General features: G+C 41.4%; 1 protein-coding gene across 2 annotated transcripts in view; it reads left to right on the top strand.

The window, feature by feature from the left end:
• Positions 1–14,201, top strand: part of EXPH5 (exophilin 5) — a 37,575-nt gene that overhangs the window by 7,444 nt on the left and 15,930 nt on the right. Inside the window, exons 1-2 of one of the 2 annotated variants that reach the window (XM_072927701.1) lie at positions 8,918–9,134; positions 10,599–10,756. In XM_072927701.1, the coding sequence (XP_072783802.1) occupies positions 10,708–10,756 (49 nt within the window). In that variant the 5' untranslated portion in view covers positions 8,918–9,134; positions 10,599–10,707. Of the gene's footprint in view, positions 1–8,917; positions 9,135–10,598; positions 10,757–14,201 lie in introns of those variants that run through there. The other variant, XM_012569693.5, reaches the window with a different exon arrangement.

Genomic DNA, 14,201 nt, shown 5'->3' with positions numbered 1-14,201 from the left:
GGCTGGGGGCAGGCTGTGGGGCTGAGCCACGCTCAGGGCTGGGGGCAGGCTGTGGGGCTGGGTCACGCTCAGGGCTGGGGGCAGGCTGTGGGGCTGGGTCACGCTCAGGGCTGGGGGCAGGCTGCCACCACAGCTGGTGCTCACGAGGCAGGGCCAAGTGATGGTGCATGGCCACGAGCAAGCCAAGAAGTCGTGTCAGGGTGAGACCTGGTGACAGTGACCAGAGTCAGCCATGGCCCCGTGATGGCCAGGCAGGCCAGGGGTGAGGTGGCTGGACTTGAGGCAGAGTTGGGTGTCAGCCTCGGGGTCATGGCAGAGGCTGTGCACAGCCAGAGCTGGGGCTGTAAGTGGAACACGGCCCAGCGCCAGGGAAGGAGGGCTCACCCCTGCTGGGGCCTGGGGCTCTTGTCTCCACGACACCTTTGTCTAAGGACACCCAGCTCTGTTCTTCCCAAGCTGGTCCAGGGCACAAGCAGCCAAACCCACAGGAGTGGGAAGGATATTCTCAAGGCACTTTTGCCTCTGCCCATTCAAATGCGGGCCTCGTGCCTAGTCTTTCAGATTGCTGAGACTGGTGTGTACATTTTCAAATGACTAAAGAGTGTAAAAGGGAAAATCACAAAGATTATTATTGTTATCACTGAGCTCACTTTCTGATGTCAGTAGGGCTGCCAAAAGTAAGATGGTGTTGAAAGTAAAGAGATTTAAGCAAAGACTTACTGTTAAGTCATAGGCAGACATTTTCCAAGTCCAAGCTTAATGGTGAAAGTAGAATTTCTTGAACTCTGTCTATATAGATAAATTGACCAGCCTTCAAGAATAAAAAGGTTGGACACAGCAGAGCAAGCAAGCACTAGCTATTGAGTAGACAGTCAATATGGGGAGTTACTCTGGAATATCTAATGCAGAACAGTCCAATCTTTTTGGGTTTTCCATGGACTTGTGACCCAATTAGTCTTGTGCACCTTGTAGGAATTCTGCACACTTCCTAGGTTTGACCTTTCCAACAGTAATGTCTCTATATTCTCAACATCCTCTGTCTCCTCCGCAATTCAAGTGCAGAAATTAAATTAATAATTGACAATAGTTGGAATTGGAAATTGCCATTAGGTGGAAGAAGACAGGTTTCCATACTAAGCAAGCAGAGAGTCATTGAGGTGCCTGTATGAGGAGAAGAGAATGATTTTATCATGCTGACAGCCTCTACACACTGTGTCCCAACACCTTCAAATCCTTGTATGTATTTCAGAAATAATAAATTGGTTATGACAGTAATTCAAAAAAGTGTTTTGCAGAAACACATCTGATTCATGTTCAGAACAGCTGGCTATCTCCCTGTGCGTACTGGCACAGCTGTGCTTCAGTGGTGTGCTCAGGTTACATGTGTCACACAGGCCTGTCAAAGACTGCACTGCAGCACGTGCTTTCCGTAGTGAAGCCCAGGGCACTGCAGTTTTGCTGGATTTGGTCCCTGATGTACTTCAGACTCCCGCATCCATCCAGACATGCAGCACTTGCACCTCCCGCAGACGCGGCTCTCAGCCTGGCTAACAGCTGGGAGCAAAGCTGCTTGGGCTGTGTGTCAGGACTCCAGCTGATGTTCACTGGTCTCTGATACTGACAGAAACAGTGATGGCAATACAGGTGGCATTTGAAAATGGTTGTGAGTATCCGTCTCCTTTTCTTCTTTTAAATTTAGGTTTTGCCAGTGGTTTGTGTATACTGAATTTAATTATCCTTTAAATTTTTTTCTTTCTGAACCTAGTTTTCAGAGCAAGTGGAGTCCAGCCCGCTGGAATTTTAAATTCAGGGCACAGAGACCCCATTTTCTTTTCTGTTTCAGAAATTTAACACAGGACTATCTAAACTAAGCCCGGACCTCTGTTTGATTTTTCCTGTACTTATTATAAATTGACAAATTATGTATTTCCTTGGAGCTTACAGTCTGAAAAAATTCACTACTGAAGTATTTCATGCAAGAAATTCATTAAAGCAGGTAGGGGAAAATGGGATTTGTTCTGAGGCCATGTGCATCTTAAAGTTCACAAGAAATGTATTTATAATCCTTCTTTGAGCTAAATTATTATATTTACACTGTTAACTATAATAAACTGAATTTAAATGTCTGCATTTTAAACTCTTAACTGAAACTATCTTCTTTTTCTGTGTCTTACCTCAAAATAAATAAATCTATATACTGGTACAATATTGACTGTGAACAAACACATCAAAACCACAAAAGCCAAGAGAAAATGATGAAAAGTACAGTATGTTTACACTTTATAGCACGTAAATTACATCGAATTTACTTTGTTTTGAATAATCAAGGAACTGGTTGTTCTACTGGCCATGTCTTTGGATTTTTAGATCAGTAGGGGTCTGAGTGCAGAAAGCTGCAATCAGGAAAAGCTGCAACACTATGTCTGGGGTTCTCTGCAATCTCTTTCTCCATTAGAGATTTATGTGTTCTTAAATGCATATTTATATGTGTATATTTGTGTGTTCTTTAATATATGCAAAATTATACACATGTAAATATAATATTTTAAAGTATTATTATACTATAATATTTCCATTTCCAGTGGAAGAGTTGTGAAAAATTATGAGAGACTAAGGTACTATAGCAGAGGATCTCTGTGTAAGTATATATTACATACATGTATAGAAGCATTACATTTCCAGATGAAAAACACCCACTGTGTCAACTTTTAAAGCTTTCATTAATTCTTATGACCTATTTCCTTAGTTTAAAGCAATGTAAATGAGGCTTTTGTAACACATAAACTCTGTACAAGTACACTGGCCTGTCTTACTTCTTTTGTCCAGAATTGTGAACTCTGCTCAGTGTGGGACTCTGCACAATTATCTTAGATTGCAAAGGTGTATTTTGAGAGCCCTAGGCTTCAGGCTTAGCTCTGTACAAGCAAATGTCTGACTCTGTTTGGAGTCTCTCAATTTCAAAACTCTGTCCAGACCCATAGGCCATCATACACAAACCTGCTTGTAGAGGTGAGGATTTGCTCTAAATTTGAAACCAATTCCTCTCTTACAGAGTTCTCACCTAGTCTGTGTTTTGTTTCTTTTTTGTGGGAGTTTTTTTCTTATTTTGTTTGTTCTGAAAGGTTTTCCATAAAGAAAGTCAAACAATAACATGAGGAATAGTGTCGGCATTGTATGTCTTTGTAAGGCAGGTAACTTCACATGACTGAGCTGTAAATTACTTGCAATAGACAACTGTCTCTTTGCATGCTATCAATATTTATAAAAGATGATTGTAATCAACTAGCAGCTCTACCCTGGCAGAGTAAATATGTCTGCTGTTAATCATTAGCTTGGGATTTATTGAGAGACCTGATCCTCAGCCTTTCAACCCATCATGTGGTACGCATGGTACACATCTTACATTTCCGTATAAGATTTCTGGGACAGAAATTCAGGAGCTCACAACTTATTCCTGGCATGCAGTGTTTTTGGACTGAGACTACACCTATGACTGCAAATAAATCAGGATCTTTACATGGAGAATTATATCCATTGTCTCTGTTAGCATGTATTAATATTAATAGAAATTCCTATTAATGAAGTAATCTCATTAGAGACATTAATTACTACCATTCAGAAGCTATGTGACACACTTTAAAGATGATAAGTGTTTTTTCTTTCTGTTGCATCATGGGTTTGTTTTGTTATTACCGTATAATACTGGTAGGTAGCTTGCAAGTATTAACAGCATAGTAAAGTAACACCCTTTTTTCTAGATTGTTATTTTTCTAGATTGTTAGCCTACAGAGACATTGTAACTAATCGCTAAAACATTCACAGAATAGAGCTTTCCCCTGTATTGCATGCATTGTGAAAGGAACTGCAGAGAGTCAGCCCAAGCTGGACAGTCACCAACAGCTGTGCATTCCTAGTGGTATTCCACCTTATTCACTCTTAGTGACCAGCTGCCCAAAGGGCTAAAAGCATTAATTTTCTAAGTAAGCATAACTGCTAAAAGATCTGTACTTACAGACTTTTCTGTTTGTTCCAGCAGGGCTGAAATGATGTTTTCATTGTAAACCCAGGATAGATGCTATAGTTTCATGTTAAAAGTAATGTCTTGAGGCATTGTTACACGTTGAGATGCATGATTAATCACCCTTAGCTCCCATGATCTCAGTTTTCAATGCTCTGTTTTGAGAACTTAACTTTTTGAAGGCAGCCATTGAGCTTCTCATTTCAGAGCCTCTGATTCCTGAGCTGCCAGAAGAGAGTGGAGTAATGTAGCATGAGAATTAACCTTTGTTCTTGCCCTTATAACATTTTCTAGTTTTCTATTTCAAAGGAAAGTGTCATTCTATGCTCTTGCTCAAGAAAGCAGACAAAAGCTTCGAGGGGAAAGGAGTGTTGGACTTGATGAAGGAAAACAGCAGCTAGTGTAAGTCAGTATATTAATTTCACATAGCTTAATACGAGAAGTTAATGTTTTGGAGAAAACAGGGGTAACTTTTGGTCACTGTACAGAGGGTGCTGAAATTAAAGAATTGTAGACACAAAAGTCATTGTGGTTTACAGAGTAGAAGTATTCAATGTCCACTGGGAATCTAGTGTTTTGATTATGCTTATAGTCTCACTGTCTTTGTGGATTGTGTGTAATGAATGCACACAATTCCACTGCATTAGGCTATCTCAAAGCAGGTGATCAGCTTTAATTTAAAAGAATAAATTTGTTGAATAGAGATAGTGTAATAATGTCAGATTTTGTGATTTATTCTACTATTTAATGAAGAAGAGGAGAGGTGGAAATGAAAGGGTTTTCCCTGTGAGCAGACAAGGTAGAACTTTAGTAAGGGCAGTAAAGGTGTTCTACCTTTAACTCACATATTTCCTGACTGTAACCCTGACACACACAGCAGGCCTTAATGTGTGAATCTGATACCTGTTCTCAAAAAAGGGTTCTAAGGACAAAATTATATTTCTGTTTGCAGCTATCTGTTTATGCAGCCCTACTTACGGTTTAAACTTCTGACTGCATATCAAATTAATGTTCAGAAGTGGTATCTTTGTGTTTTAAGTACTTCTGCCTATATAAAATGTACAGTCTGGGTGGAAAAACTAGAGAAGATTAATTACCTTTTCACTTCCTTCTGCCTTCTGTCTCTTGGTTTTGTACATTACTAAAATCTAAAAATTTAGGGATAATTATGAGCTGGCAAGTTCATGCGACCACTAAAGTGGAATTGAAAACATATGCCATACAGTTCAGTGCTAGGCACCCGTGGCCTTCAGGTGAATATTTCTTGGCACTTCCAGTTGCTCCTTTCCATGCAGGGGTGTCACCACTAGGGGACTCTCCCTCCCGCAGCCTGGCCTGGTGCCTGTTCAGGAGAGTTTAAGTCCTCCATTACATTTATTGGTGTTTGCGTCCTGGTCAGTCACAGACACTGAACCCACACACTCTATTCTGCATTGTTGTGCCACATCCTCTTTGCTCATGCACGTCTTTAGTTCTATTGATCACATACTCAGATAAATACATCTGAGGGCAACTTAGTGGCTTAATGGGCATTATAAAATGAATACATAACAAAAAAAAAAAAAGATAGAAGGATGAAAAGGATGAACACTCAGAAAACTATTATTTCAGATGAAAATTAAATTTGAGCATCAACGACCTAACAGGTTATATTCAAGCATTATTGATTGGCAACACATTTTGTTCATCAAAATAGAGGAGACCTTAACTTTTCAGAGAATTACTGCAGAAATGCTTAATTTTACAAATATCAAATAAAAAAATAAGTGAATTTCAGTTAGATTTTTTTACATTGTCTTGTAGTATCTACAACCAAACAACCAAAACATGGGAGTCTTTTTTCCTCTGTGATTCATCTACTTGTGCATAATGTCTTATATGTAGTAATGAGGCGGACTTGGATAATTTTTATTAGCCAAACAGACAACAGTAAGAAAGAAAAATAAACAAAACATGCTTTAACATGAGTAAAAGTATACCAGCTACTAAGACTAAAGACTGCTTTAGAAAACAGACCTGTTGTGTGTCTGACGTGCTAGTAAAGAGTGTGTTGACTCATTGTTTTTCTTCCTGGTAGGATTAACCTGCCACAGGAGCTTCTCTGGAACCTTGGAAACCAAAATGTTGTTGTTATTCCTATTATACGTTTCTAGGAAATGACAGATAATAATTTTTTCAAATTATTTCACCTGTGGTAGCCTTTGCCTTTGTCAGTAATACTTCTTGTCCCCTTTTTTCTAAATAAGATGACAACTTGGAAGTATGTCTTTAAATTGTTTCCATAAAATTAAAAGGAACTATAAGTAAGAAAATATACTTGCATATGCATTTTTCCTGGTTTGGGACAAATTTGGAAGGGAATGTCCAAAGGGATATTCCCTAAAACACAAAATTCAGCAGCTCTTTCCCCCACCTGTTCGGGTGATAAACCTCCTTCGAGAAAAGTAGAAAAGTCTGTTTATTTAACAAGCGAAGTATTCACAAACATGAGAAAATGAAAAAATATTAAACAATGGAACCTCTCGTTGTTCTGAAGAGATGGCACATTCAGAGAGAGTCCTTTGTCAGTTCAGAGTCCTTTTCGTGGCTGTGTCCTCGGCTTTCTCTCAGTCTCTCCGGGGCTCGGGTCCGGTGTCCCGGCCGCAGTGCAGCTTGGTGGGGGCCCCGGACAATAGTCCTGGTGTTCCCGGACCGAACAATGACTGAACAATGCCAAAAAGCCCTTCTGGCTTCAGCTAACGAGAGGAAAAACCAGCGAAAACAGCAAGGAAAAACTCCCCGTCCATCTGCAGAGCAGAGAACCCCGAGAGCACTGCTTAGCTCTGTGTTTTGAATACAGCCGCGGAAAGAATTCCACCGCTTTTCCTTCTTCCCCCCACTTCGCTGTCAGATCTAGTTTTAAAGGTGCAGAACTTATTTCTGGGATAAACAGACGAATGGGGATACAAACCAGCATCATAAAGTCGCCGCAGGACAGCGGCCAGAGTTTTCTAGAAAAAGAGCTGGTCATAGAAATGATGGAGCTGTACAGTTCACCAGTGCAGCATAATGTACAGAGTGGTGGGAAGGGGATACATTGAATTTAAACGTATTTAGGAAAGAACAGGTTCTTCAGACACTGATTTTTAACATCTCTAGCCTTTTCTTCTTGACAAAGCAAGGAATATGAACAGAGTAAAGAGAAAAGCTTGGTTTAGGTTACTGCAAGTTATCTTTTTATCCAATGCTTTCAACACTATTTTTTTTTCTGCAATCCTTTCAGTCTTGTATTTTCAGACACTGAGAGCTTTGATCCAATGAGCAAATTTGATCTGCTTATTCTTCACCTGGTACAATTCCTCATTCTTTGTAGTTGCTGCTTATCTGTTCTCTTATGAGGTGTGTGGTAAGAGTGTGAGTCCTTTAGGGCCAAATCCTGCTCTGCTAAATCCAGTAGGAATAATAATTTCTGCTTTAGCAAAAATGGGATTGAATCCTCTGTCCCCTGCAAACAAGTGCTGTCCCCAAATGTCCTATTTGGCAACCCAGTTTCTACTACTTTGAACACGTGTTCCTCTTTATATTCAGAGTGAAGATGGTATGGAAAATGCCTTTCCTCTTACAGTAACAATTAAAGCTCCTTATTATCCTAAAAGGAAGTGGCAGGGGAGGCTACACATCTATTGACAGTATTTATGATAACCCACATGAAAGTCTAGAGCATACAAACATTTAGGGTAACTTTTCCCTGGAGATGTCTCTAAGAAATACTGGGACATCCTTTTGCCAATAAGGAAGTGCAAATAAAAACAGTGCAAAGAAGTGGCTTCTGAGTGATTCATTGGTTTAGATGCTGTGTAGAATAATAGATGGGAAACGATAATGAGCCTGTGAGGTCATTTAGGGTTGCTGCCTGCACTGGTTTGTGGAGCAGTCTCCTTTAAGTAATCCTGGGAATGGATTTGCCTTCAATCCCACAATAGTTTATAGATACTTTTCCCAGTCACAATGATGTTGTCTCCTCTCAAAAGGTAGTGGTTCCAAGTGTACAGAATAGCTGTAGGCAAACGAAGAGTAAGGATAGATGGAGCAGACTGGGAAGCAGGATTAGTACATTTGGTTTGGAGGGCAATAGTTGTTTTGACACTTCTAAGGTGCAGTGTCTCAACACATAATGTGTAATCCGAGTACCAATAGTGCTGCCTCAGAGGCAGGTTCATTGCAATACTGAGTGCAGATACCATCTCCTGTAATTGTTTCATGAGATGGGCTTTCCTTCTGGCTCACAACTGGCATTCATTAGTATCGTGAGGGGGCACGTAAACTTGACAGAGCAGGTACGTAGGGAAATGATGTGGTTTGGCTGGGAGTCATCGCAAGGAGAAATACTTAATAGTCGTGCAATACTGCAAATACATATCGTGTATCATATCCAATAACTACATATATAGGGTTCCATGTATGCCTCTGTGTGGGTATAAATATAAATATGCACAAGCAGTTTAAAGGATTTATTTGATGAGTTGGGCATGACAGCACGATTCAAAAGCAGCCTATTCAGAGATAACGACTAGATATAATGCCAAGCATGTACCAGTAAAGACTTTACAGTGTTTAAGCACTGAAGTCAGTGTTTGTGCAAGACTTTAACTCAGTTTCTCAGTGCAAGGCGTGTTCGCGCAGTGCCTGGTATGGCCGATGTTAGAGTGATTGCAGGGTTTTTATATTTCCCTTTGCTCTGGAATGCGTAAATGTGCAGCAAACAGCTGTTTCTCTGTCCGTCTGTCGCTTCCCGGCCGCGGGCGCTCGGGTAGCGGCGCTGCCGCGGGACACGCCGGGAGCGGGCGCTGGGCGGTGCTGCCGGCGGCCGCCGCCGGGGGGCGCCAGGGCCCCGCCCACGGCTGCCCCGGGAGCGGCGATCCCAGCGCCGCTTCCTTCCCGCGGGAGAAGCGACTCGGCCCCGGGGTGCTAAAAGCCCGCGGGGATGGATCGTAACAGACGCTCTCCGCTTTCGGGACTTCAGCGGAACTGCCCAGGGCTCGTTTCCCGGCAGTCGCTGTGGCGGCAGCCACTTCCCAAGCAGCTCATGCTTTCCTCTCTATGCTTTTACTCCTCCCAGTATCTTGGATCCCCTTTGGTAAGGTCACAGGAGTGAGGTCATGGAGTTGGCTCTTGAGAGCACATTGTTCATCCCCTCCTGTTTCACATCAGCGCTAGGCTGCGTTCCAGGCTGCACAATGTATTTACGGTGTTGAGTCACTCCCATGGTGCGGTAATATCTGTGATGATTAACATTTTTGCCTTTGTAACAAGTTTATTTTGAATGGCTAGTACTTGTGCATGTGGCTGTGTAATCTTCTTCAAGGGAAATAGTCATTTCCCAAAAATGTCTCCCGCCAGCCTTCCTGTTCATCAGATGCCACCAGAGGCACGGTAGGGGCTAGTATGGACAATGAATTATATAAATGCCAGATCAAAATATATCAATTTCTGGACTAGATGTTTAATTGTAAGTTTGTTCTGTGAAGTAGTATTGTCTCAGATGAGTTATCAATTTATTTAAATTGATAACTGAAGCAACTTATGTTGTCTGAGAGCATCTGAATTCCTGGACACAGATTTTTACCACTGATTAAGGAGGCAGATTTACATGAAAGCCTTGCTCAAACATCTCCAGGCTGTGCCGAAGCCATGTTTTGTGGCCATCAGAATCAGTTGGGGGTGTGGATTTGCTATATTTGCATCTATACTTTCAACACTAGTGTAATGTAATTTGAAAACAAGTAACTTTGCATGTCCCTTGCACTATTCCCACTCCTTTGCAATTGTACCTTGCTCTTTTCTGTCCAGCTACACAATTCATTCATATGACCGCTTGGTCTAAAACCTGAACTTGCTACTAAGTATCTTCTTCAGTTGCAGCCACATGTATGTAGTTTGCTCGGACTGCACCTCAGTGTGACAGAACATTCATATTCATTATTAGTTGCCTCCATCCATATTGAACACAAGCATAATCACTATGCATCAAGGAAAGAGGAAAATGTGATAAACTTGTTGAACATGTTTCATGAATATCTATTAGCTGAATTCTCAATTTACTGTTCTCCTTTGCATGGAAAATGTGTAGTAGACACTTCATTGTCAGAGTGTCAGTGATCTACTCTTAGAAAATAAAAATAATCTTCTTATTACTTCTATTTAAATGAGTGAATAAATATCTAAAAAATTGCTTTATTTAGAGTGTTATTTATTCCAATTTGATTACTGGATCAATTCAATCTTACTTTCAGTTAGTTTTAGGATGCGTACGGATTGCCTTATTTTTTCAAGGAAAAAAGATGCACTTCCTCAAGGAAGAGAATAATGCAAGCATATGAGTCATCCACTTAACCTGGTCCCATAATCTCATTTGTTAAACAGTAGAATGTTGCTGTCACTAAAACTTTTATGTGATTGCTGTGAATGTACCATGTGTCACTGACTTTGTAAAAGTCATTATATGTAGAAATATACTGTAAATACTTTAATGAAAAAAAGGGAGAGTTCCTAATGATGGCCCTGTAATATCTAAAATGGTTTAATTTCTTTTCCTTTTTAGTAAACTTCTCAAGAGAAAGAAGTCTGAAAAAGGGCTGCAGGGAGTGACGGGAGAATGGTTTGAAGAAATAAAAAGAAGAAAATTTCAGAATTACATTGATGTCAATAGAATGTTAAAACCATCATTAGAGCATCAGCTAAGGAAGAGCAAAAACACCAGTGAGTTGCATTTGTCCATTTCCTCATCTTTATAATAGTGGTCACCAAACCACTTATGGCATGTCTTATGTCTTATGGCATGTCAGAGTGCAATAGCTAAGGAGTTTCTGAAATTGCGCTGAGCTTCTTCTCATATAGTTTTACTAAAGATGTATTTTCAAAATGGGTGTGTTTCTTTGAGCAGGTTCTGTTAAAAGCAGAGATGGGATTCACAACAGAAAATCACTGATATTTTTATGCCATAATTACAATCATAGTATGGTCCAGGTTGGAAGGACATCAGAAGATATTCAGGTCCCGTTATTCATAGGAAAGGGAACCTGGATGAGATTATTTGGCACTGTTTGCAGTCACATCTTATAAACCTCTAGTTGATGGGGACTCTACCATGTCCCTGAGGAGTCTGTTCCAGTGATTAATGTTCTCACTGTAAAAAAATGTCTTTATTAATCAAAATGAAAATGCTATAATTTTAGCAAACACAGTGGTAGTTTCCCAGTGAAAGTATTGATGTCTGCATTGTACAAAAGGTTATGGTTTAACCCCAGCTGGCAGCAAAACACTACGCAGCCATTCACTCCCTCAGCTGTGGAAGTGGGGTGAGAATTGGAGGGCTAAAAGTGAATTGAGATAAAGGCAGTTGATAGATAAAGGAAAAGCTACACACACAAGCAAAGCAAAGCAAAGCAAGGCCTTCATTCACCACTCCCCACAGTCAGGCAGGTGTTCAGCATCTCCAGGGCTCCATCACATATGACAGTGACTTGAGGAGACAAATGCCGTCATTGTGAATGTCCCCCCTTCTTCTTCATCTAGATTTTACATGCTGAGTATGATGCCGTATGGTATGGGATATCCACCAGGTCAGCTGGGGCCAGCTGTCCCAGCTGTGTCCCCCCCTGCCTCCTTGTGCACCCCCCAATCCACTCGTTGATGAGGTGGGGTCAGAAGTAGAAAAGCCTTGGCTCTATGTAAGCCCTGCTCAGCAGAAGGAAAACATCTCTGAATTACCAACACTGTTCTCAGCACAAGTCCTGAATGTAGCCTCATATTAGCTACTATGGAAATAAGTAATTATAACAACCAAATCCAGCACATTCTTTACTCCTTATTCCATGCCATTTACATCAAGCTCAGGTCCCACACTATCCAGTATATCCCCATTAACCACCCCACTGCCTTCACCTTGTGTGTGCTCCAGCTTAGACTTACCCATATACTGCAGTGTCTCAGGTGTATACCTACTCCAAGTAGAGCCACAGTTTCTCCAGGGATATACTTCTGCAGCATGGACTTATCCACAGCCCCAGTCCATCTGAGGTGCACCTTTTCCAGCATGGCCTCCTACCTTGGGCCACAATGCCTTCAGAAATGCACCCACTCTAACGTGGCTTTACCCATGGCTGCAGTCCCTGCCCCCCTGTCGTGGGCTTATCCATGGCCACACACTTTGATGACCACATGCACAACCACAGATTCTTTGAGGTGTACCTTCTACAGACTTATTCCTGGTCACAATCTCTTCAGAGGTACACCATAACCTTGGCACATAACCATTCCACCAAGGAGCACTAGGCTCTAATTTACAGCCTGGCAAGCAAGCCCCATGGCAAGCACTGGAGCCTGTCAATTAATAGCTAAAAAGCAAGAACAGTGTTAAATTCAGTCTAGCATATTTCACTGAGATCTGTCGTTATCTCAAACACTTCAAGCCTTACACTGGGCATCCTAAAGAACTCTTGTGGTTTAACACCAGCCATCAACTAAGCACCACCCAGTGGCTCATTTGCTTGACCCCCATCAGGATGGGCAAGAGGCTAAAAGTGAGAGAACTCATGAGTTGAAATAAAGACATTTTCATAGGTAAAGGATAAGCCTTGCACATGAGGAAGCAAACCAAGGAATTAAGTCACCACCTCCTGTGGGCAGGCAGGTGTTCAGCTGTCCCCAGGAAACCTGGGCTCCATCATGCACAGTGGTTGCTTGGGAACACAAACACTATCACTCTGAACATCCTCCCTTCCTTCTTTTCCCCTCAGCTTTCTACGCTGAGCATGGGTGCTGTATGGTCTGGAATGTCCCTGGGGTCAGCTGTCCCAGCTGTGTCCCCTCCCAGCCCCTTGTGCACACTGAGCACACTTGTTTGTAGGGTGGGGTGAGAGGCAGGAAAGGCCTTAACTGTGCGAGTGCTGCTCAGCAGCAACTAAAAGATCCCTGTATTACCAACACCGCTTCCAGCACAAATCCCATACATAGCCCATGCAAGCAGCTATGGAAAAAAATAACTATACCAGCCAAAACCAACACCAGAAAATTTGGTTTTGCCTAGTTTTCTTAAAAACCTAAAAGTACCTAAATGACATTTGGAATAAGTAGATGACTTTGGGTGAGAAAGGTTTGACTATACCAGTGGAAAACTTTTTTTGGTAACGCTGGGCTAAAGGCATACTAGTGCTTATTATCAGGGTGAGTGTCAAAGCCTGAAAAGTTGGCCTGACCAGGAAGCAATTTCTTGAGATCTCATTTCACAGGTTCTGATGCCCATCCAAAATGAACATGCACGAGAAACCTGGTGTCTCTATAAAAAGCATGGTATTCTGTACTGTCTTTCATCTTCTCTCCAGATCGTTCTTATGCCTAATATATGCTTTTATTCCATTCACACTTCTGCATGTTTTTCATTGAGCTTCTCCTATTTGTGCTTCATAACAACTTGGAGTAATGCATTTCAAAAGAAAAGTGAAACTTTAAACATTCTCCCCATACTACATATTTTAACAGAACACATCTCAGTCTTCCTGACCTTTTATCCCCAACATCCCCTCTAGTCCTCAGGTACCTACTATTTTTCTCTTTCAGAGATGGTCTAATTGAGTAAACTCTGTGTAACTGTTCTCTTGTATTTAACTACGAAAGCAGCTGTTTCTATTTCAGATCTGAAGAAGGGCTTGTGTGCCTCGAAGGCTTGTCTGATATTTCCAACTGTATAAGCTGGCTAAATAAAAGATACTACTTCTACATGCAAGCCTTGCTGTGTCTACATCCCTAGACTGCCCTGGCAGTGCTATTAGGACTCTCTTGATGTCACCTGCATTGTCAAGTCAATGCCACCAAGAGATTAGGCTCTGAAAGGGGTAAAGAATGAGGCATTTTGAAGTACACAGAGATTGTCACTGAAGGGAAAGCCACGTATTACACACAAGATTTAAATCACTTGACCTGAATTATTCACTTCATTTTGGACAATGTCCAAAATGCTGCTCCTATCTATTGTTAGAAATGACACTTTGCCCTAATTTCTGGGTTTTCTTTCTCCTGCACTCATTGGATAAGCCATTTTCAGGCTGTTACATTGTTTCAGGCATGGGTTGCTTTAAATGGAAAAAGAAAATGTAATGCCTTATTCCTGAGTGACATCTTGTTTCCTTGTATCCTCTGGTGTGAT

Source organism: Taeniopygia guttata, chromosome 1 (assembly GCF_048771995.1).
Source record: "Taeniopygia guttata chromosome 1, bTaeGut7.mat, whole genome shotgun sequence".
NCBI lineage: Eukaryota > Metazoa > Chordata > Aves > Passeriformes > Estrildidae > Taeniopygia > Taeniopygia guttata.
Note: the sequence above shows the minus strand (reverse complement) of the source record. Positions and strands in the feature narration are given on the sequence as shown.